Genomic DNA, 24,433 nt, shown 5'->3' with positions numbered 1-24,433 from the left:
ATACACCATTAAATATGTAAAATATAATCTAATGTTAAAGAGTAACGCTAAATACTATATCTTTATCCATCCATATTTTACTAGGCTGACGTGACAGTGCATGTCAGTTTTTGATTTTTGATTTTTTTTTTTTTTAACAATGACTGGTCCAAAAATTGACGAGCACTGTCATATCAATAAAGTAAAATGAAAGTGGGATAAAAGAGTAATGCTAGTCCTTATGTCCCCTTTATGTCATTCTAAAATTGATGTGACTTTTAAAATTATCATTTAATAAAAATTCAATAATAATTTTAAAAGTTATATCAATTTTGAAAAAACACTAAAAAGAGATACAAGTTTTACATTTAGCATTATTGGAGATAAAAATATAATTCATAGTATTACTCATTTTTACAAAATGTGTCAACATTTTGGCGGACGATGCAAGAGTAGCTATAGATATTTAGTGGACGAAACTAGAGATGTGCTTAAAATGGTGCCGATTTGGCAAGTAGTTCGTGTCAAAATAGAGGAAAACTCGTCTGTTCGTGGTTTAGCTAAAGCGGCAGTTAAACATGTCATGAATCAAATTTGGATGTAAAGCTTTCCTTCTTGTATTTATGATATTGTTTTATTATAGTAAACTGTTCTATTTTTATGAGACGAATAATATAAGTATTTCCTTTTAAAAAAAAAAAAAAAAAAAAGTGTGAAGGTGTGTGATCACGTTTCCCATTATAACCTCGCCTGCCGGTGCATGATTTCAGAGTGTGGTGAGTGTGGTACGCTTGATCATGATTTTGAAAGGATTAACCTTATTTAGTACACTTATAACTTGATGAAATTTAAGAATGTTGCAATAAAAGTTAGTCTTTAAATAAAAAAATTAAAAACTAATTTTTAATTTAACGTCATCACACACACACATGAGTAATGCTATGAACTATTTTTTTTTTTGTCATATTTTTATTCTTTTAAAGTTGATCTAACTTTTAAAATCACCATTAACTTTATAATAAATCACTATTAAATTTTGATTGAATAATAATTTTAAAAGCATAACAGATATATGACAATATACTACCCTTTTGAAAGACCACGTTAGTACACTCGTTTGGGTGTAGACTTTTTTTGTATTATATTCTACTATTCTTTACTATATTCAAAATTACAAATATTAAAGAAATTTATTTTTTGAAATTATGTTTGTATAGTTTAAAGAATCTGAGACGGAATGAAAAAAAATTAAATAAAATTTGAGTAGAATTTAAATTTTAAAAGTCTAACCAAACATATTTTTAAAAAATAAAATGCTACCTAAACATGCCCGTAGGTTTTAAATTTTAAAAACCTGCCCGATCACAAAACAAGCAAGCACTTCCATCTAATTGTGATCTAACACCAAACGATGAATTTTTTCCAGATTTGAGAGAACACAGATGGAGTGGTCGGAGAATAATGGTTAGAGTGTTATACTGCTTGTCTTAAAAAATTAAGTTGATAAAAATATATAAATTTAATCATTTAATCAATACTTTAATAATTTTTTCTAGGTTGAGTTTAAGCTTCATTTTAATAAATAAGGACTAACACGTAATATTTTTAATTAAAGTAAAAAATGAATGAACGAAACAAAATTCGATCAAAACACAACCTTTAACACTCATTCCATATTAAATGCACGGAAAATGCAATTTCAATGTTCCTGAAGCTGTGGTCTCCGTCGTGGAGGCATGGGAGCTGCGGGTACCGTTGAGTTCTAGAGTGATTCCAATGTTCGTGAAGCTGTGGTCCTTGGAGGCATGGAAGCTGCAGGCCGGTGCCGTTGAGTTTTTATCGTCTAATTACACCAACTCTTCAACAATAGAAGAAGCTTCAGACGATGGGCTTGACTTTATAGTCTAGGTTTAGGGTTTACTACTTTACTTACAGTCATCCATCTCTCTCTCTCTCTCTCTCTCTCTCTCTCTCTCTCTCTCTCTCTCTCATCTTTGACTTCATGGTTTTAACATAAGTTTTTGAACAAACAACAAAAAAAAAAAAATCTAATTTATATTTATCTCAACTTGCATTTATTAGGCTTTAATTTACTATATTATTCACAATTTTTAATTATTTTATTGTTTTTTTTTTTTTACATGTCCACAAGAGGGGAAGAGGTCATTCGAATTAATGATTTCCGATTGTTTTTTTAATTATTTCATTGTTGATCCTAAAAGGAAAACAAGGAAATCACAAAACATGTCTCAAATGAGTAGTTCAATTGGTTAAGGACCATGCCTCATAAAACGGATATTAAATAACATTAAATACAACAAAATTAAATTTTAAAGTGGACCTTCTTATTTAATATACTTACTGTTAGTAGTTTCCATGTAAATTTTGGATCATGTAAAAATGAGTAATCATATTTAATATACTATTATATAACTGCCATACAAATTAATAATATGGTAGTAAAAAAAACACTCCTTAAATTAGCATTTATAAACAAAATAAAATAAAAAAATCAGATGATAATTTTTACTATAAAACCATCTTAATTGTATATCAAATCATTTTAGACTCCGTTTGTCTAGGCGTAAAATATTTTTTTGAAAAATATTTTATTTATTTTATTTTTCGGTGTTTAATGCAATTGAAAATGATGGTGAACGAAAATAATTTTCAGTTTAACTGAAAAAACTTATTTAATTTTTGAAAAATGATTTACTGTTTTTAAAACCGTATATCATTTTATGAATTTAAACTTTTCATTATTGCACGCTTGTTTGTGGAAATTTACCATTGTCAGCCATTGAAGTTTGTTGGTAATCCGAATCTATCGCCAAAAGTCCTTGAATTTCAAGATTTGATTGCTGAATCAGGTGACACTAGCTGGATTTTAATCAGCGTCGCTGGAATATGCCACAATAGCCAAATTCCGGCCATTGTTGATGATTTATTTTTTTGTTCGAGACAAACACTGAAAAATATTTTTAAAAAAATCGTTAAAAATATTTTTTAACCGAAAATATTTTACGTCTAAACTAACGTAGCATTAATTGTATAACAATTTTTTTTAGGGTTAAATAGGCTAGACATCTCTGTGCTTTACAAACTTTTATTTTTTGCTTGCTCAGTTTTGTTTTGTATCAAAATTGGTACATGTGGTATGGGAAAAGACGGAAATGGTACTTCTGTCCAATTTTTCGTCCAAAACTAACGTCCAGCCACGTCATCCTACAGGTGTCGGCGTACATGCGCGACACCTGTCCCCGTGGCTACCATTTTTTATTATTATTTTAATGATTTCTTATATAATAATAATAATAATAATAATATAAAAAAAAAAAATTGGGGTGGCTTTCAAAATGGGGCAGCCACCCTCAAGGTATAATTTCTAATACTTATTCAAACCATAGGGGGCACATCATGGAATTTATAAAACCACAGGGGTATATATGGGAAAAAAAATTTGTGTTTAAGTAACAAACATTTAGTCATTTTTTAGATTATATCAATTGGCCATGCATATAATTTTGTGTTTCCAATTGTTACACATGATTGATTGTGTTTGGTTTTTTTTTTTTTTTTTTGAAGGGTTCAATTCTTGTCAACATGTTATTTTGATACACGACAGACATACATGTTACTTTTTGTTCAAAATAGGCATACCAAATATACCAAATATTATTTGTGTATAAAGTATCATTTATGATATAATTACAAAACTAAAGTACAATTTCTGATACTTATTAAAACCACATGGGGCACATCATGAAATGTATAAAACCACATGGATATATATTGGAAAAAAAAAATTGTGGATTTTAATTTTAAGTTTTTTTTTTTTTTTTTTTTGAAAAAAAAAAAATTATAGCGGTGGCTTAGCCACCCCTTTGGGCCACATGGGGTGACCGAATCACCCATAGGCCAAAATATGGGTGACCGGCCACCCCCAAGGGCCAAAATGAAAAATAATAATAATAATAATAAAAAATTAGGTTTTGGCCCTCGGCCACCCCCATTTGGCCAAGGGCCAAAACCTATTTTTTTTTTTCTTTCTTTCCACTTTGGTCCTTGGGGTTGGCCGACCACCCGCATTTTGGCCTAGGGGTGATTTGGCCACCCCCATTTGGCCAAGGGCCAAAACCTATTTTTTTTTTTTTCTTTCTACTTTGGTCCTTGGGGTTGGCCGACCACCCGCATTTTGGCCTAGGGGTGATTTGGCCACCCCATGTGGCCCAAAGGGATGGCTGAGCCACCGCTATAATTTTTTTTATTTAAAAAAAAAAACCTTAAAATTAAAAATTACAATTTTTTTCAATATATACCCCAGTGGTTTTATATATTTCATGATGTGCCCCATGTGGTTTTAATAAGTACCAGAAATGGTACTTTAGTTTTGTAATTATATCATAAATGATACTCTATACACAAATAATATTTGGTATGCCCGTTTTGAATCAAAAGTAACATGTATGCTTGTCGTATATCAAAATAACATGTTGACAAGAATTGAATCCTTAAAAAAAAAAAGACAAAACAAAACACAATTAGTCATGTGTAACAATTGGAAACACAAAATTATATGCGTGACCAATTGATATAACCCAAAAAATGACTAAATGTTTGTTACTTAAACACATTTTTTTTTTTCATATATACCATTGTAGTTTTATAAATTTCATGATGTGTCCCATGTGGTTTGAATAAGCTCAGCCACTCCCTTAGCCAAAATGGGGTGGCAGCTACCCCAGATTTTTTATTTTTATTTTTTTATATTATTATTATTATTATAATAAATCATTAAAATAATAATAAAAAAATGGTAGCCACGTTAATGCTGAAGTGTGCCATAGGGACAGGTGTCGCGCATGTACGCCGACACCTGTAGGATGACGTGGCTGAACGTTAATTTTGGACGAAAAATTGGACGGAAGTACCATTTTCATTTTTTCTCATACCACCACAAGTACCAATTTTGGTACAAAACAAAATTGAGGGAGCAAAAAATAAAGTTGTTAAAACACATGACCAAATATGTATTTAAACCTTTTTTTTTACTAGATTTACCACGTAAAAATGGCTATAAAATGTTGTTGACTTTACTTCGATTGGGGGTCACTACACTACGCTACACTCGTGTGACGTCAGGACTAGCATGTACTAAAAACCGCGTGACCGTCACGTTGCTTGGAACTGAAGTTGTTGACCGGAAGGCCACATGGGTTGTGAAGGGGGAGAAGGCCAATTTGGACATTTTGCTACAAAAAAGTGTTCAAAGGCCGAAGCCGAATTCGTCGGCTACATCAAATTCGTCGCTCGCAAAAACTTGTTGCCTTTCTCAGTCTCTTGCACGCACAGTCTCAGTTGCTTTCTTTCCCCAACTCACTCAAAGTCTCAAATGGCTGTTTCTCTCTGACCCATCAAATATTATCCCCTAAAACCCCTTCTAAACCCCCCAAAATACCATCTTCGTCTCAGAGAATATAAAAAGCAAGCAACTGAATTCTCAACCCAAACCACTGTCTCTGATCATTATATCCTTTTTGATCCTTGAAGTTCAAGTGAATTTACGGTAATGTCCAACTCGGGCGGGTTCGCCTTGACCCGGACACACGGTACTGACCGGTTCTACAACCCACCGCCAGTTCGGAGGCACCAGCAGTTGTTACTGCAGCAGCAGAGGCAGCTCCGGAGGGCTGTGAAGTCGGTGAACCGGGTCGAATCGGGCGAGGCCGAGACGCGGACCGACTCGGACGAGTCGACATTGTCCAGGCCCAACTCGGCATGTTCGTCCTCTCCCCCGAGACAAGCCGATTTGACCAACTTGGATCGGGTTATGGAATCGGTCACTCCCTTTGTCCCAGCTCAGTTCTTCTCCGAGGTAGTGTACAGCTTCATGGGTCTGCTTGTATGCCCAGAAATTATAAGAAAATGAAGGAAAATGTTGCTATGTGATTCTAAATTAACGATTTTTTGTTGTTGTTGTTGGGTTTGTTTGGTTGAGGAGAAAACTGAAAAAAGAGAGATAAAGAATAGATTTTTTGAATGATATATGTGGTATGTGTTTCTTAAACGATGATTTTTCTTTCTTGGTGCGTCTGAAAAATATTAATGTTTTCAGTTATACTTAGTCAAGTAGTTAGTGTAGTTTAAGATGGTGAAATATTCAGAATTGAACTATTTAGTTACATTTATGTACCTCCATTTGTCGTAGATTAGGCAGAGCCTTAGGTTTTGCCATATTATACATTTGGTTCTTACTTATTTTAAGCATTTGAAAAAGGCATTATCTTTGCCATATTTGCGTTTTGGTTTACTTGTTTAATTATATTATAGGGTAGGATTATGTCTTCTGTTAAAAGCCAAGCTAACTAGTTGAATTTGTCTCTTGTAGTTGGGAACTCTGGGTTTTTGTTTTTGAAGTTGTAAATAAAGGAAAATCTAACATTTACATTGGTTTAAAATTAAGAAAGAATATTGTTTTCTTCTGTTGGTTTGGGTGGCCTTGGGTCATGCTGAGAAGAGTAGTCAATTTGTATGCTTGTTGGTGGACCGCTAGCAATACTTGGAGTGCTGTTGTGTGTAAGATGGTGCCTTTGTGCATTTCGTGGTGTTTATGGAGGAAAATGAATGATAGAAGTTTTGAGGATTGTGAGAGGTCTTTGGAGGAGATTAAGTCTTTATTTTTCAACACATTGTATCTTTGGACAACTGCTTTTGTTTCTCATTTGATGATTGTGATTAGTTATCATGATTTTCTTGTTCTTTTTGCCCCTACTAGCTAGGTGGCTTCTCTTGTATACTTCCTGTGTACTTGGGGGTGCCTTATTTTTTTAATGATATTTCAATTACTTATAAAAAAAAATATTTCTTGTGGTTTCTCAGCAACTAGCATTATTGTATATGTTTTAATTGGTGGCTTTTTGAGTCTACAGACAAGAGGGAAGGGATGGAGAACTCGTGAAGCTGATATACATCCATCTTTTACTCTTGGTAACCTTTGGGAGTCTTTCAGAGAGTGGAGTGTGTATGGAGTTGGGGTGCCACTGTTATTGAATGCCAATGACTCCGTTAAACAGTACTTTGTCCCATATTTGTCAGGAATACAATTGTACATAGACCCACATAGGCTGAGGTGAGCTTTTATTCCTTGTCTTTGCCTACATCAATTAGCCTTGATTCTATTCCTGTTCTCTCTATGAACAGCTATATGGATAATGATTAATTGCTAAAGGAGTGGTTACTATCTTGTTCTTGTGTAAGATATTTCATCTCAACTTTAGTTGTTTGGTCCAGTGAGATACAGGGCGGGTAAAGAGGTAAATACTCTTTTTACTTGTTTTGTTGCTTTTTGTCCTGGTGATTTTGCTGCTTGTTGAAGTCTATCAATTTACAGTCACATGCTTCCTTCCTCTTTGGTTTCAAGATAAACTGAGAGAGCTAAGTTGAAGTGACTTTAATTCTTTATTCAATAATTACCAAGTGGAAACCAGTGAATACCTCATTCGTTCTTTGAAAAGGTTGAAATTGTCTTTTTTTTAGGACCATAACTGTATTATTTAAACTATACAAGAAAAAAAATATACGTTACCAAAAATATGCTCAAATTTTATGTAAGATTGAAAGCAATTGATAGCCTCCTTCTTGGAGACTAGCTAGTTTTACTTAAACCCTATACCTGAAAATGAACCTGAGACTCTGGGCAATGGACTGATTATCATGCCATGGCCTAACAATAAACAATATCTAGCAGTTCTAGAGCCACATGTCCACATTCTTGGTGGTAAGTGTTCTGTTCAAGAGGTTCTTTGACTTCTGTGATTATAATCATGTACAGGCTAATTCCTAGCTGTTTTTAGTTTTAGCACTTCCTTATGCATTAGGTATTGCTAGATCGAGCCTTTTGCATATTCAGATTATAATTGGAGGACTAAACTAGTACTTGCTCTTTTTGACCTTCACAGCTTTGGGATTTAGGTTTGCAGATATAGATATTGTTCTCTTTCCAAATTGATGCATTAGAGCACTTGTGTTAACTATGGCATGCTAGATTAGCATGAATACTTTAAAAGGATTTGCTAATTTTGTTGTCCATATCATTTAGTTTTCAAGTTTCCTTAACATGCTGGTTCGGAATAAAATAAATGTGATTATTCATGTCCCTATTGGGTCTCATTTACCATCTGAGAAATTTATCTAATGGTAAGATTGATGCCAGTAGTATATTTTTGTCAGTGAGCCAGTATTATTTGTTATTATATGGTTGACCTGATCCTTTGCATACTTACTAGGGCTTTGGTTGAGAAAATTTTCTTTTATGGTCTTGATAGAACTTGGGGAAAATTGTTACCAGCAGTAATAGCTTTTTACAAAAGCACTTTAGAACTTTACAAAAGCACTTCAAAATTGACATATGCTCCTCAATATATAAAAAGAAAAAAATCTAGGGACCATGTTGCAATATCAATGCTTCAGAAAACTGTCAATTGAGAGAAAATAAAAAAGAGAAAAGGATTGATCATATTCTGTAGTTTGTTTCTGTAGATAAAATAACTTAGAGAAATATGAGCTCATGGAAGTCATTTCTTAAAGCACTTGTGTGCCTTTGCAAACATTTTGTAGGCAACTTCTTTCGTCTTCTTTTACTCTTTTTTTTTTTTTTTTAATTTTTTAATTTTTATTTGGTCTAGTAAACAGAAGTGGAAGACATGTCTTCATTATATCTTGTGGATGTCTGTTTTGATATTTTACCAGGAAGCCTGGTGAGGACAGTGATGCCGAGTCTTCAAGGGAGACAAGTAGTGCTGGCAGCAGTGATTGTGAGCCAGAAAGGCGAGCCAAAAGTGTAGTTGATGGAATGCGGGGTCCGCACAACCCTATGACCTTAAACTCCCAGAGAATGAGCAGACTTACATTGAGCGATAAACCTCCTCTCAATTCATCCAGTGATGAAGCTGAGGTTTGCAGCCCACCTGGGCTGCTTGTATTTGAATATTTTGAACAAGAACAACCACATCATCGCCCACCTTTGTTTGACAAGGCAGGTCCATTTTCTTTGAGATTTGTGTATTTCATTCATTTTCTTTGTCTTGACTTGGGTGCTTGTTGGATCTTACTCTGCCCCTGCCCCCACCCACATCCACAGGTTTCAAATCTTGCATCTCAATTTCCAGAGCTAAGGTTGTACAAGAGCTGTGATCTTTTGCCTGCAAGTTGGCTTTCTGTGGCTTGGTATGTTTACTTTTTCCGCCTTATTGAGTACAGGATGTCAGTATGGTGACTGAGTTTTCTAGTCGCTAATGCTACTGGCCTTTGCCTCTTTAATGAACTGAAACCTGGTTTCCAGGTATCCGATATATAGAATACCTGTAGGCCCAACATTACAAAGTCTGGATGCATCTTTTCTTACCTTCCATTCCTTATCGACAAACTCCAGGAGTATCCATCTCTCTTTATCTCTGTTATTATCATTCATTATCATACAAGTGATGTTTTTTTTTTTTTTTACACTTATCATTTCTTTTGTAATTGGTGCAGTAAAAAATCAACCACAGTTTCATGCTTCAAGTGGCAGGATGGTCTATGGAGTTGATTCATCCTCAAAGATTTCTTTGCCTGTTTTCGGCCTTGCATCCTATAAGTTAAGAGGTTCCATTTTGACCCCCAGTGGAGCCTATGAGTGTCAGCAAGCAAACTCTCTATTGCAGGCTGCTGACAATTGGCTCCGGCGTTTGCAGGTTAATCTTCCTGATTTTCAGTTCTTTGTTTCCCACAACTCACAATGGAGATGATATAAGTTCCAAGTTGTCGCTTTTTGGAATGGGATGTGATTGAAGATAACTGCCCTAGCCTAAAAACCCTCCTAAGTAAGGCTTGATTTTCATCGTTGTGATCCATAAAACTATTTAAGTTTCTACTCAGAAGCAGAACTTTTGACAAGAAAGAGGAAAGAAAAAAAAACAGGAACTTTTGGCTTCAGTAAGGGAAAGGAAATTGGTTATTCAACTAGAAGTCTGCAGGTGCAGGAAATGCTGCTAGGCACAAGGCAGCTGTTGTGTTGTATTGGGCAGGGCATGGAAGACAGGGATACAGACAACATTGGGATCGGATGGCCTCACTTGTTTTGTTGTGTTTGGGAGGGGGCATCTCGTAATATGTGATCTCCTTATGTTGGGGGTTTACTGACCCCATCAGTGATTTTTTTGACAAGCCTGTAGAAATAGTGATGAAAATTTGGGAAATCTATACTCTTATCATCACGTGTACACCCATACCAGTATACAGTTTCCAGAGGAGATATCTATCAGGGTTTTTGAATTGTTGCATTAGTGGTGCAGCTTTGCAGTCTGCTCCTATTGATCCCTTCGGGTGTGAATGGATTGGCCAGAATGTAAGCCGGACCTCTAATTGTAGTGTGGCAGACAATTTTAACCTCCGCCCTGGCATAGGCAGAGGCCCCGGGCAAGAGGCGGGGTAAGCGACCTCTGGCCCACCTAAAAGTTTCTCTAGTCCAAGTAAAATTGCCCCTTGCCCACCCTGACAAAAAAATATGTCCTTGGTTACTTAAGCAATTACAACCGCCATTGTAACAGTTTAATAAACTGTGTTTGGATTTAGGAATGAATATGGAATAGAAATAGGAATGAACTAGTGAAATCGAATAGATTGACGAACAAAATGGAATTGGAAATTGTTTGGCAAATTAGAGGATGTCTTCCCTCCAAGTTCTTACAGAACATTGCAATTCAAAAGCTGCCTTATTTTACAGGCTGGGGCATTATATAGTTGCTCATACAATCAGCTATGCACAAGACTTGATCCAAAGTAAACAAAATATACCCTACTAAACTTAAAACGGCACAGCAATCTCTCTACTTTGTTCTTGTAACCTTCCTTCAAACGCCCTGTTTCATCCTCTTAACTTTCCTCCAGCTGTACGAACGATCAATTCCAATTGCCTCCAACTGTTTCGCACCACTTGATAAGCTTCATTTTCCTGATGCCATGTATCTTATCTTCACGCAGCTTCTTCACTTCAACTCAGTTCAAAGTTCTCTCTTTTTGCTCGTTCAAAGTCCTTCCCTTTTACTTACTTTCCTTATACAGACCTGCCGACAAAGAACTTGTGACAACCATTATGGAATATGACAATCTAAAAGGCAAGCGAGATTTGGGGGGGTTGTGATTAAACTTGCTAAACAAAGAGCCTACGAATTCAGAGTTCAATTTTCAAAGTGTTTAGAAACCCACACATGATATGTCTCTTCAAAGTTTTCAAAGTGCTTAAAAACTCATGCCCAAGGAACTAGCTATTGTGTGGTGGAAAGATAGGGCATAGAATAGAGCAAAAAGCTAGCCCTTTTTTAACAAAGCATCTACGAAAAATGAAAAGTTAGCCCTTTTCCCCTTTCCCCTTTCCATACACCAGGCAACCCATGTCCATACTATTTCCTGCTGCCACTTTGTTGCATATAGTTTATTTCTTGAAAATTTTCTGGTTTGTAATCAAATATTTTTTATTGATTTATTTTTAAATTTACTATTAAGTACTAAAATTATCCATATAAACTTTTTATATTTATGATGTTATTTTAAATTAATTGTTGATGAAATATAAAATTGTAGTTACTTGAGATTAAGGAGAGAACAATAACTCTATTGAGTTCTAATCAAACTCTAAACGAGCTTACATCGAGGTAAATTTAATCAATCTACCAGTAGTGTAACGTTTCATACTTTATAATTCCTATAAATAATTATTATTTGGGCACGATACACTTACCTTTGACCTTTAAGTCTATTATTTTACCATATGCAACAAAATAATAATAAATATGCTAAAGCTGGAGCAGCAAGTAAATATAAAGCTTTTCTACTACATATATACAAGTTCACCATAGATCTAATCAACTGTAAATTACTGTAAGCATTTAAACATATTGTCAACTCATTATTCATTGCATAACAATCTTCATAACTATCAACTCTATATACCATATTACTCATTACAATTTTTTACATACCGATCATATTATGTCATATACCTTTTAGGCTTTTTTACCTTACTACTGTTGATAAGGATCAACTAGATCGATAGATGGGTTGTGAATGAAATAGAATGAAAAATGACAATCGAATTGATAAGTATGTCACTTGAGGTAGGAAAACACCTTTTCCACTTGAAGTAGGAAACACTTTACACACACACACACTGTTCTTTATATCTTTGATATCCTTCTCCTAACTATTCTCTTCCTTAAATAGATCAGTTACTTCTATTATTCCTAACAGGTCTCAACCTCTCTAGTCATTATCAAAACATAAAGTTAAACATAGCCTACCAAACAGAATGATAAATATAACATAATTTAGCTACTCATCTGACAAGTGATAAGGATCACTTCTAACATAAAGGCTTAATCAAAGCAACGTGGATTATGCTTCATAACCTTAAGGACACGGTTCCTATCAACTGTCTAACTTGAGTTCTTGATTTGTGTCGTCTCTGTTTTGCCTTTTGTGCTATTCTTCTTTTCTTTGTAAATAATGTTTACAGGTGAAAAAATGAGTCAACGGCTCATTAAGCAAGCAGACTGATGCTAGTATATGACTAATGTGAACATTTCATCTTATTCATTCATGAACATGCATAAGACAACTTTATAGAAATCATTGCAGCATTTTCTGAAAACATTCCTTGGTAAGCACTTCAATATTTTGCTGAAAACACAAAAATCATTTGACAAAAGAAAGACATTTCTTTTGTAAACGTAATTTGTAAATATAACTTACAAATATAAATATATAAAACTAATAAAAACTATAAAAATTATTATTATTTTTTTAAAAAAGAAAAAAAGAAAAGGGTTGCCTGCGAGTCATCCTCAGAAGTGGTGTGCATCAATACATCCCAAAAGCATCAATAATACTACCAAAAATTTCACCTTTCCTCCAAAACCCTGAACTTCCTTTTAATTCATTTTCCTCCTAACCACAATTTAAACAACAATACAATTAACCTTCATTAAATCAACACGACCCAAACCCCCAAATCCTAGAGAGAGAGGCTCCCGATTTTTCAAGAGAGAGAGAGGGCGTCTTTAGTTGTTGCGGTGGGGGAGGGAGGCTTCACGCCTCCCTCCTCCTTTGATTTTTTGGGTGTTGGTTAGTCTCCCACCCTTTAGGGGTGTGAAAGTTTTGTCTCCTCGGTGTTGAGCCGGAGGAGTTTACTTTGTTTTCCTAGTTTTAGTTTGTGGCGGCAAGAGAGTTCTCTGTGGAGGATGTCGGAGGGGTGTGGTTGATCTCGGCGTGTTGACGGCGGAGTTCAATGGCCTTGCGTTCTCATGGTCGGATTTTGGTGGCTAGATCTACGTTTCTCTGTCGTCTTCTGGTGGACACGCGCCTTCTTGCCTTTTTCGTCGTCAGTCTCCAGTGTTTCTGCCGCTCTTCACGGCTGTGCGGGTTCACGGTGGTCGGTGCGTGGGCTTCACGCGCCAGTGCTTTCTTTCTGATTTGGGCGCGCGTGAGGGCTTCAAACCGCATGTTTTTTCGGCGTGTAAGTTGGGGCTGTGGAGATCGGAGGTTTTTTGGTGTTAGGGGGTTGAAGGGATGTTCTGACGCCGGCGCGTGTGTTACACGCGCCACCACAGACGGTGGCGCTCCCGGAAGACAGATTCCTCTTTGAGCTCTCTTGTGTTTGTTTTAGTTGTGGGTTTTTTCTAACAGTTTGCATTGTGCGTGTACTAATTCAGTCATTGGCTTTTGCCCAGTTTGTGTGACCGACTCCTTATTCAAGTAAATGTGTATGTTAATGCAGAGACACCATTCTGTTTGGTTGGATTATTTTAGTTGCAACTGTCTGTATTTATTTGAGTCTTTTGACTCAAATTGATTGTACACCTAGGGTGGATGTATACTGCAATGGATGCTTGTTGTATGTATGCTGTAATGCTTGTTGTAATGTTTGGTTATATCAATGAAAGTTTCAACTTTCCTTCAAAAAACAAAACAAAAAATCAACACGACCCAACCTCACACATCTAAACAACACTACAAACTTTAAACATCTACAACACAAATAATTACATTATCATTTTAAAAACGCAGACCAACACTTTCTAACATAAAATAACCTCATACAACCTTCAAAATACCAAAAATCAACATTTAAATCAATTTTAGCTCAACTACTCAACAATAAATGGCGATTTTTTTTTTGATAATCACATCCTCTTGGAGCTTCCTCAATCTTTCTCTCTTTCAAGCTCTTCTCTTCCTCTCCTTTTCTTTTTTTTTTTTTTCTTTTTTTTTTTTTTTTTTTTTTTTTTTTTTTTCTCCCTCTTGTTATAATCTCTCTCCCAACTCTCTCTCGTCTCTCTTTGTTTCTCTGGAATGAATGAAGATGAAAATGATTTTTCCCTTCATTCATATGCTTTGAACTTCTTTGTTTTCACATGAAAATTTGATTTCGTTCAAACGAGATTATATCTTGTTCGAACCAAAAATGGCAGTGTATTTAAAGCGCGCCAAATCTCACCTAATCCACACGTGACTAAATCTAAGCCGGTTGATCTTCACCTACCACTCACGTGCATGATGACGCATGGAGATGTCATTCTTGTTCAAACGAGCACATGTCATGTTCGAACAAGATGATCCAATCCCGATCGTTTGTTTTTCCTACGTGCAAATCCCACCGACACGTGGAGATTCCATCTTGTTCGAACGAATCAATTTTCATTCAAACGAGATATTACAATTTTGAAATTCTTAAGTTTTAAACTTAATATTCAAGTCCCTTTTTGATCCAACGCCTACGAGCTCCATCGTGTTCAATCTATTTACCCATATATATATTATTTACATTATTCTATTATAAAATTCTAATTTCTAGAATTTCTACTTCCTTATGTATTTTTCTTACGTTAAATCTACAAGTAGATCCTTGCTTAAAAAAGAAAATATCTAATAACAATTATAGATTCAATTTCATAATGATAGAGACCAAATTCGAAGACTATCTACAATGAAAAAAAATATGCAATGATTTCAAAATATAAAAGCTTGTCGAACACAATTGAATAAATTAATGCTAACAGTAAAAAAATAAATTACAAGTTACATTTATATGTTTTAAATGATAATTAAATTTATTTGAATTGTTTATTTATTTCAATATTTATATTTTTTAATATTTTAAATCAATTTTTGTTCAACTTTATCTTTTAATTTTGTTCACTATAAACCAATTTTATTTTATTTTATTTTTCGCTCTTTCACTATTTTTCTTTTGCCAGGTACCAAAAAAAAAAAAAAAACCCTAAAATGCTCGAGGGTGAAGGGCCGCTCTAAGTTCCGGATAACCCAATGAAGGCTAGGGTCTGGTTAAAATCCGGGTTAGCGTAGTATTCCAGCTACGAATTGAAGCAGCTCCAACCCTGTCTAGGAAAACCTTATCCCTAAACTTTCAGAGACGCACTCGGTCGGGCCTGTCCCTGCTCTTCCCAATCGACACCAAGGTGCGTTTTTTAAGCTAATTCTCTAATCCTTCTCGTGGGTTTCTCCTTTATCCTTACTACCAACAGCATTTCGCTTTTATCTGTGTGAATTAACTTTTATTCTTGAAATCAATTTGGTTTTGTTGGATGCCTTTATCTGTTATTTTCGCCTTCTGGGTATCTCTCTTTTGGTTCTACAATTAATGCGATTTATGGTCCAAAAACCTTAAATTTAGTTTATCTAATTAGCGAAGAAGATGGATATCCGCTGTTTTTTTCCTTTCGATGTTAAAGAATAAGATGGGGTATCTTTTTTTTTTTTTTTCCTTGTAAATATGGAATTTTGATGCTACTGGGAGAGTGTATGAAGTGGCATTTTTGGTTGTCCTTTTTGTATGTTAATCAAGTTGAGAACAAGAGAGGATTGATACGGTTAATGAACCATATTTGTTTCCAAAATGTTGTTAGTCTTTTCAAGTGTTTGGGACATGATATGGTTTGTCATCCAATCTAGTTGAAGGTGGGATATGATTTGAGTTCTCTGCTCAAGATACCTTAGCTAAGCTGACTTGCATCTTATTCTCCAAGGGGGGTTTTGGGATCATAGAACGTGCCTATCCTAAAAAGAGAATCCATTGTGCTCTTTCCAGGTCTTTAGCATGGCGGCTTGATGGGTGGGACTGCGGTGGTCTTTGTTTGATCCTGTGTAAAGAAAAAGTTACGAAGGATAACCATATTACTATGAAAATATGTTCCACAGTGATCTTTTCTCTACTGAAAGCCTCACATTGAGATATATATGAAGTTATGAAGGATAATCATACTCCTGTGGAAATATGTTTCAAAATAATATCTGTTCTAAAGTAAACCTCACATTGGATGGATTGGTTGTAATCTTAAACATAACATCCACTTTTGGTCCAACATAAAATGTTATTTTGGTGTCATTTTGTGCTTTGACTGCTAAAAGCTTGATATGGTGTCTGGATGTAAGGCAAAAGATATTGAAACCTTATGTTTGAATATTTGATATTTAATTCGGCATTGTATTTCAAAAAAAAAAAAAGTGTATATTTGGACGATTGCATTGGATGGTTGTTAGCTCATGTGGTTCATTATGAACTACCAATTTTCTGTCTCATTTCTTTGTCCTTAGTCTCCAAAATTTTACGAGAAGATAGTATAGGGAATTCCTTTGGGTGCCTTTATTTTCCATCCACTAGGTTTTACCCAGGCAGATCATTTCCCCCCATGGTTGTAACAACTTGCATACAATTCTGGTGGTTTTACTTTGCATATTGAAGAGTAAATGGTGCGAAGCAAGAATGCATTAACCTAAGTAATGAAAGGGGTTCAAACTTGGGGATGTTTGGATAAGACATGGAAGCAAAAATGCTTCCATCCTGCTATCTATAGCATTTCAAGTAATTTTGCAGGAAATAAGGGACTTGCTTCAAGTTCTAGTAATGATCATAACTTCCTTTCTGGTGTCAGCTCCTTCTTAATAACATGAAAGTATGACCACTCTGATCTTGATTTCCATTGGCTTTAATCAAATAAGTAGATGAATTACTACGGAAGAGATGCATAGATCTGACCTCATTGTTATAAATGTTTTGATATTTTCACTTATACCTTTTCTCGAATTGTAGAAGTATGGGTGTCCGAGCCCTAAATGGTAGTGATCGCTTGAGGACGATTTGGACGCCTGAAATGGATCGATATTTCATTGACCTCATGTTAGAGCAGGTTGGCAAAGGAAATAGATTTGATGATCATTTATTCAGCAAACGAGCATGGAAGCATATGACCTCATTGTTCAACGCAAAATTCAAATTTCATTATGAAAAAGATGTTCTGAAAAATCGGCACAAAACACTGAGGAATCTGTACAAGATTGTTAAGAATCTCCTTGACCAGAAGGGTTTTAGCTGGGATGAAAAGCGTCAAATGGTGACTGCCGATAATAATGTCTGGGATGATTATATCAAGGTGCAATATTCTATTTGCTTGATACGTTTCTCTTGTACTTATTATGTATTCCTGGAGTCTTTACAGTCTATACTTGCAGGTACATCCGGATGCACGTTCATACAGAATCAAAAGCATCCCATATTATAGTGATCTGTGTATGATATATGGAAATGTAACCACTGAACAGAAAGGTGATTATTCTAGCCTTGATGCTACTTTGAAAAAAATAAAATAAAAAATCAAGATCCAGGACAGCTGATTTCTTTAGCGGTCATTTTATTGCTAATCTTCTTGATGATGGATTAATCAGGTGACAATGTGCCAGAATTATCGTTACCTACAAGTGAGAATGGAACACACTCAGCCACACAGCTAACAGATGTTGGTGAAATCCTGATTGATGAATATTATGGTATCTCCATATCAGAAAAAGGTGATGAAGAAGCTTTACCAAATGTAACTGGAAGCACTTTGGGTAGCAGGTCCAGGACTTATTGGCAGCCACCAATGGACCGTTACTTTATTGACCTTATGCTAGAACAAGTGCGGAAAGGAAACCGGGTCGATGGTGTATTCACCAAACAGGCATGGATGGAGATGATTGTGTCATTCAATTCTGAATTTGGATTCAACTATGGCATGGATATTCTAAAGAATCGATACAAAACTCTGAGAAGGCAATATAATGTCATTAAAAATCTTCTTGACTTGGATGGTTTTGCATGGGATGATACACGCCAGATGGTGATTGCTGATGATTTTGTCTGGCAAGATTACATCAAGGTACGTGTCTGCAATAGTACAGCTTGTTCTGAAACATTGAACCAAGCTCATTGATCTCAGTATTTCATGGAATTGATTATTTTGGCAATGCTTGTTTATCTAGACACCATCTCTCATGTGTTTTGAGTTACCTTATTTGTCATAAAGTTGAGTTTGAAATGAATTTCATGTGAAATTTCTATAACTTTCAAGTTCAAAAATCAATATCTACAGTAACTTCATTTTCATTCCTGAAAAGAATGAATTTGCTTGCTCATCTTTTTACAATTAATCTGTTCAACTGCTCCAAGGATGAGTTGGGGCTTTCATATGCAAAGGGAAACGAGATGAAAGAATTTCATCATTTACTGACATTGAGAAGACCCTTGATATTTTCTTCATGATGCCTTACTTTGTTATGATATAATGTAGGCACATACTGATGCGCGGCAATTCATGACTCGACCCGTGCCATACTACAAAGATTTGTGCGTGATTTGTGATCCAAGTGCTGATGAAAAATACTGCTTTCTGGGTTTAGAGCAGCAAAACGAAGTAGAACAAATCAAGTTCCTCGGAACGTCAAATACTACTGAATCTGCCATGTCTGTTTCCAGCGAAGACCAAGTTGATGAGGAGCAGGAATCTACACTTGCAGATCAGAAGAACAAGCGTCAATTGGAGAACTGCTCAAATTCTGGTCATATTAAAAAATTACGCAAGGATAAGAGCATGGCTAGTGCACTTCGTGAGATGGCAAGTGCAGTTTCTTCCCTATCAGATAAAAAGAAAGATGATGAGAACTCAAATTCTATCCCAATAGAGAATGTGATTGAAGCAATCCAAGCGTTACCGGACATGGATGAAGACCTTGTATTGGATGCATGTGATTTCCTAGAGGACGAAAAGAAAGCAAAAACTTTTCTTGCATTGGATGTTAAGCTACGAAAGAAATGGTTATCGAGGAAACTTCGCCCACAGCAACAGGAGTAGGATGTTTGGAAGTTCTATGTTGTGCACTTTGCCAGATCTTGTTCAATGTTCATACATAGATTTTCTAACAGACTAGGCTGCTTGTATTCTTTATCATGGTGAATACAAATAAACCCCTTTTTGGATAGCATTAAATTTCCCAAGAGTAAATTTCACTACATTATAGCAATAGTGACATGCAGTACATTCAGATTACATTGACTACCAGTCTACCAATATGCAGTAATTCAGATCCTATATCTAACTCGGCTCTTTCTATCAAAGCTATCAGCATATTCAACTCAAAACATTGATCACAGACCTCTCTGTCAAAATCTGAGAAACTGACAAGTATCCCAATCATAAGCTGTCATCATCAAGGATGGTGAACAATAATAGTCCCTGCACAAAATCGCATCTCCTTGACTTCTCCATTTGGTCCTTGTCTGATAAAGCATTTAGTTGAGAGTTTCTGTGATCATAAAAGGACTATTAGTTTTGCATACAGCATGGGAAGATCTATCAGTACTAGAAAATGTTAAATATCTTAGCAAAATCATTCTCCACACATACTGTAACAGCATCAGTGCGAAATACTGAAAGATCAAAAACAAAAAATATCAGACTCACAAGTCAATCCAGAAAGGCAAACACTCACATTGGCCATTTATGAGTGCTCTAGGAATCTTTCAAAGAAACACCACGATCTGCACTTGCGTTTCTATTCATGTCATGTTACAACCCCATGAAACCCTAGCCCATTTGTGCTATATTCCAAAACACTAGTCACTATTGAGACTTTCTACAATCATTTATACAACAGATTTCCACCTAGTACACACTATATGGGACTCAACGTTGTGACAAAATAATTTTTCGGATTGCAAAGAAGCTGAAAATAATAGAATAAAAATAAGCCAATCACAAAAGATACCTAAATTTACGTGGTTCGGCATAATAAGCCTACTTCCAAAGGCGGCTACGATCAAGAGGAAATTCCACAAATACTAATAAAGAGAAAACAACCCAAAACCCAAAGTCCCGTTACACCAAAATCTCAATCTCACACAAGAAAATTATGACACAGAAAATTTCTCTAGTTCTCTCAGTGTGCCCCCATGCAACACTACACAAGTATGAAAACCTGAGACTTGCGGCTCCAATCTCTCATGTTCTTTCTGCGGCTTAAGTCTTTCAAGCCTTAAGGAGATCTTTGAATGAGACCATAATATAACATATTAGGACACCACTCAACCCAAAAGTTTAAGCTAATGGGTTTAGGCCCCATTAACTTATGATATTAACCACTCATCCTTATGATATGTTTCCAATGTGGGACTTATTTATTTTTAACTCAAATGTGTATACTCAACACTCAGCACATGTCCATGTTTATGTTCATAATCCATACAATCCACATAATTTGGGGTATCACACATCAGCCCATGTTCAATTTGTTTAAACCATGATTTTCTGTCTCAGGCTTCTACTAAATAATATTCTAATTGCATTTGGAAATTATCATTCAAAAAAACACGAAACAACATGCTACAAAATCTGCCTTTGGCCTTTCCACCAAGGTTGGAAAGGAAGGAAGCAGAACCTGACTGCATCAGGTTCTTACAAATTTTCCATCTAAACTTGGATTCATTTCTTATCAACTAGTCCCTATTCCCCTGTATTGTTTATTTATATATTTATACTTCCCACTTGCCAAACAATCATAGGATATATGATAGTCTTGATGACCGGGGCAGTATGCTCTCCTTAAAATGGTCCACATCAAACTTCTATATGTATCCAACTTGTCTTTTTTTTTTTTCATTGTTCACTTGATGATCATTACATAGGTCATTTAAAGAGCCTTCTCTCAATATTTATTATTCAATACATCTCCAACTTTTCTTCTACTTTTGACTGTTCACTGGTGATTATTATATTTATTGTTCATATTGGTTTCTCTCACTATTGGGCATTAGCATTCCAGTCTCTTATAGCCATTTGCTTCCCTATCAACTATTACACTGCTAACATGAATTATGAGAAAACTTCACTCAAAGTGTGCAGCGATTCGATCTCTCCCCCCCCCCCCCCCCCCCCCCCCCCCACCCCCCTTCCCTTTGAGGTATCTTTATTGGCTCACATAGCATTACATAGTCTCCATACACAAGTTTTTTTTCCCTTTCTATTTATTTCCTTCTTGATGAATTAAATCCGTCTCTTCATAATTTCTGCTGTCATACTCTTTCAGACCTTTTGAATCTCAATCCACTAAATTTAATATGCTTAATTCATTACAGTTCCCTGCCTCTCATCATCAGGTTATATATCTTCTCCAAGATTTAAACCTTATCAAATGATGTCGATGACCAATTCACTCAACAACAATTGGTAGACATTACAATCTAGAAAATAGGCATCAAAACAAAAAGACAGTGTTACAACCCATACTCAACCAACTTGCTTACTGAACAGATTCTAGTTTCTTAGTTGATTATAGACACCATACAAAACAACATGCATGTAACCAGTCAATGAGTAGTGGCAGTTAGTTATACCTTTCTGACATTTCCTCGTCAGAGTTCTCATCCTCTATGCTTACTTCAGTTGAAGAATCAGGCTGTATACTTTCAGACTTGTCAACAGCAGGCGCGTTGTAAATAAATGACAGCAGTGGATCAGGTGCCATCTTAGAGGTAGAAACCACAGAAGATGACCCAACAGGAAAAGATTGGAAATGTCCATCCTGAAACTTCTTTCTTGAAAAAGAAAGGGTTGAATACGTCTCATCCTTAAGGAGTTTTAATTTGTGCCAACTGTAATCTGAAGTCATGGAAACCAGAGCATAATAACGACGTATCATCACATCCTATAAAAAAATAAGGAATAGGAGAGAAGCACTACACAAATTCTAATTAAGAAAAATGGTGAGAAAACTTGATTTGTAATAAATAAGGAAATAAATGAGCAATAAATCTTGCAAGGTCATAACAATACATGAATTTCGAAGTCGAATAAGAAAACAAAGGATATCTTAGAAATGTTTCCATGCTGTGTTGTTATGTGTCCAACCATATTCATCCCCACTCTTGTAGCGCAAATCGGACATACCTACAAACAAAAGTAGGGCCAATCATAAACAACTGTAATTTGTAAAGTATAAACAAAGTTCAGAGAGGCTATTGAAAAAGCCCCTGAGTATGCTCAAAACCTTTACATATTAAGTCATATCCATGCCCTGGAACTGCTAAGCAGCAAACTATCAAGCTGATTTCAAGGTCAGATTCATATTAGATTAATCCATTTGAGGTTTCTCATTTTGTGTCTGACATTCCACATCACATAAATAGAACCCCGTCAATAACTTTACAGGCCATTGTGTAACCTGCCTCAACTCTACTATAACTTTATATAAATTTGTCCTTTCAGGATTTATGAGCAAAGATCTTCTCTGGCATGATAACATCTCTAGGTTAACCCTCTCACAGAAAATCAGTATTGAGCCTTACTGTTTCTGCTTTCTGTTATAAAAAAGACTGATGTTCTTCTCTGGCACTATAACATCTCTAGGTTAATTCCTCTTAGAGAAAATCAGCATTGAGGCTTACTGTCTTCTTTCTGTTAGAGAAAGGCTGATATTCATATTTAGACAAAGGTCTAGGTAATAGCCTAATTTCAAATAGAGTAAGTACAGTAGGGTAGCTATGAGTCAGAACTACAGAGAGGTGGTTAAAGGGTCCATAATAGGAATGGAATATTATACATCAGGTATAATTTAGTAACAGGAATGCATGAGCTAACAGTGAGAACAAACAGTCATGAGATCTCTAATAGCGGTATAGTCTAATACCTCATGCATAATGACAAAGCAATTGTAAGTTAACATGCTCACATGTTGGCTAGAAGTGGTTCTAGATCATTGAGTGATGATCAAAATCATGCAAAGGAAATTTATGAGTTAGCTACAAGGTAACCTGTGCTTTATGGAAGCAAAGTTGGGTAGCAGTGAACAAATAACATTCTCACAGCATGAGCTAAACAAAAATGAGAATATCGAGGATGATGATAAACTACGTAAGGGTTGAAAGCGTTTCTGAGAAGCTTGAGGTTGCAGTAGAGCTCAATATGAAGAAACATTGTCTAAGTTGGTTTAAATGGGTTTGATGTACATTTGGTGTCGGCAAGCATCGAAGGCAGGCCGAAAAAACACATGAGCAGGGGAAGAATAAGGAAGACACCATGGCCACAAACTTCACAAAGAATTCGATAAACCTAAACTGCAAAAACAGATTCATCTACCAATCCGCCATATGGTTGAGGTATAACGCTTTGTTGAGTAAGTTAAATACATGTAGCTAGACCTGGTCTCTCAGTTAATCCCTACTTCAATCCCATCAGCAAACAAATAATTACGAACAAGAGTAATATCCACAATTATATTATACACTCTCTGAAACAGCAAAGGCATAAAAAGGAAACAAACAAACCCAAAGGAAATGAAGGTTCTTGAAATAATTACATGTGATGCATTTACTAATACTAGCAATTTACATTGCCTAGGAGTAACTAGAAAGTCTAGAACTACATAATCAGATACAAATTACGTACCCCAGAATTTGCTTCTATAGGATGCTCCTCGTCAATATGGCAGCACAGCCCAACCAAATCAAAATCCTCTGGACAAAATGGGCACGGATGCTCCGCTTTTAACTCATCGTCCCCTTCAATCTCCTCCAAATCTATAAAAAGATCTGCTTTCAACACACAACACAATCAGCCCACCATCATCAAATCCCACTCCATAAAACCCAACGACAAAAACCCAAAACGAAAAAGAAAAAGAAAGAGAAAGATTGGAACTTTGATGCTAACCAGATTGAGACTCAGTAGTTGACTGGTGGTAGTTCCTTGAAGCAATAGAAACACCAAAATTCCAAGCATCATCCTCCATTGAATTTCACTCGAAAAACTTCTGTAAGTATTGTCGGATTTTGCAAATTACAGTGAACACCAAGTTCTTCTTAGTGCTATTTATATGGGGTCTGCCCAACCAAGTTAAGATACCGGGAAGAAACCAAGGAATTTCGGATTGTGAACGTTGCTGGGATTCTTAGCGGACACGAATTCTCACTAAGAAAGGACCTCGGACTCTCGCTTAATTACGGAAACTACCCTCAACTACCTTAGACCGACGATTCTGGATTGGAGCCTTCTGGACTTCAATGTCCCCAAAACTTCGATTATATTACCGAATT

The 24,433-nt window shown here is 35.7% G+C and overlaps 3 protein-coding genes across 7 annotated transcripts; 2 read left to right on the top strand and 1 right to left on the bottom strand.

The window, feature by feature from the left end:
- The first annotated feature begins 5,265 nt into the window (after positions 1-5,265).
- On the top strand, positions 5,266-10,214 carry LOC133883061 (uncharacterized). Its single transcript, XM_062322252.1, has 5 exons — positions 5,266-5,854; positions 6,909-7,108; positions 8,728-9,204; positions 9,320-9,411; positions 9,511-10,214. The coding sequence occupies exons 1-5, from the start codon at positions 5,549-5,551 to the stop codon at positions 9,762-9,764; spliced, it is 1,329 nt and encodes a 442-aa protein (XP_062178236.1). The 5' UTR covers positions 5,266-5,548; the 3' UTR covers positions 9,765-10,214.
- A 5,095-nt stretch (positions 10,215-15,309) lies between these two features.
- On the top strand, positions 15,310-19,334 carry LOC133851550 (L10-interacting MYB domain-containing protein). 2 transcript variants are annotated; one of them, XM_062287994.1, is made up of 5 exons: positions 15,310-15,491; positions 17,123-17,462; positions 17,542-17,635; positions 17,755-18,227; positions 18,639-19,334. In XM_062287994.1, exons 2-5 carry the CDS (start codon positions 17,127-17,129, stop codon positions 19,197-19,199), a joined length of 1,464 nt encoding a protein of 487 aa, XP_062143978.1. In that variant the 5' UTR covers positions 15,310-15,491; positions 17,123-17,126; the 3' UTR covers positions 19,200-19,334. The 2 variants fall into 2 exon arrangements, with proteins under 2 accessions (XP_062143978.1, XP_062143977.1); XM_062287993.1 differs by having other exon boundaries at positions 15,311-15,491; positions 17,126-17,462.
- Positions 18,380-24,283, bottom strand: LOC133851551 (protein DEHYDRATION-INDUCED 19 homolog 3-like). 4 transcript variants are annotated; one of them, XM_062287997.1, is made up of 6 exons: positions 24,051-24,283; positions 23,787-23,929; positions 22,212-22,289; positions 21,737-21,996; positions 19,501-19,650; positions 18,380-18,980 (listed from the first exon to the last, which is right to left on the bottom strand). In XM_062287997.1, the coding sequence occupies exons 1-5, from the start codon at positions 24,127-24,129 to the stop codon at positions 19,539-19,541; spliced, it is 672 nt and encodes a 223-aa protein (XP_062143981.1). In that variant the 5' UTR covers positions 24,130-24,283; the 3' UTR covers positions 18,380-18,980; positions 19,501-19,538. The 4 variants fall into 4 exon arrangements, with proteins under 4 accessions (XP_062143981.1, XP_062143982.1, XP_062143980.1 ...); XM_062287998.1 differs by having other exon boundaries at positions 18,380-18,857; XM_062287996.1 differs by having other exon boundaries at positions 18,380-18,852; positions 24,051-24,282.
- Between the last annotated feature and the right edge of the window lie 150 nt (positions 24,284-24,433).

Source organism: Alnus glutinosa, chromosome 12 (genome assembly GCF_958979055.1).
Source record: "Alnus glutinosa chromosome 12, dhAlnGlut1.1, whole genome shotgun sequence".
NCBI lineage: Eukaryota > Viridiplantae > Streptophyta > Magnoliopsida > Fagales > Betulaceae > Alnus > Alnus glutinosa.
Note: the sequence above shows the minus strand (reverse complement) of the source record. Positions and strands in the feature narration are given on the sequence as shown.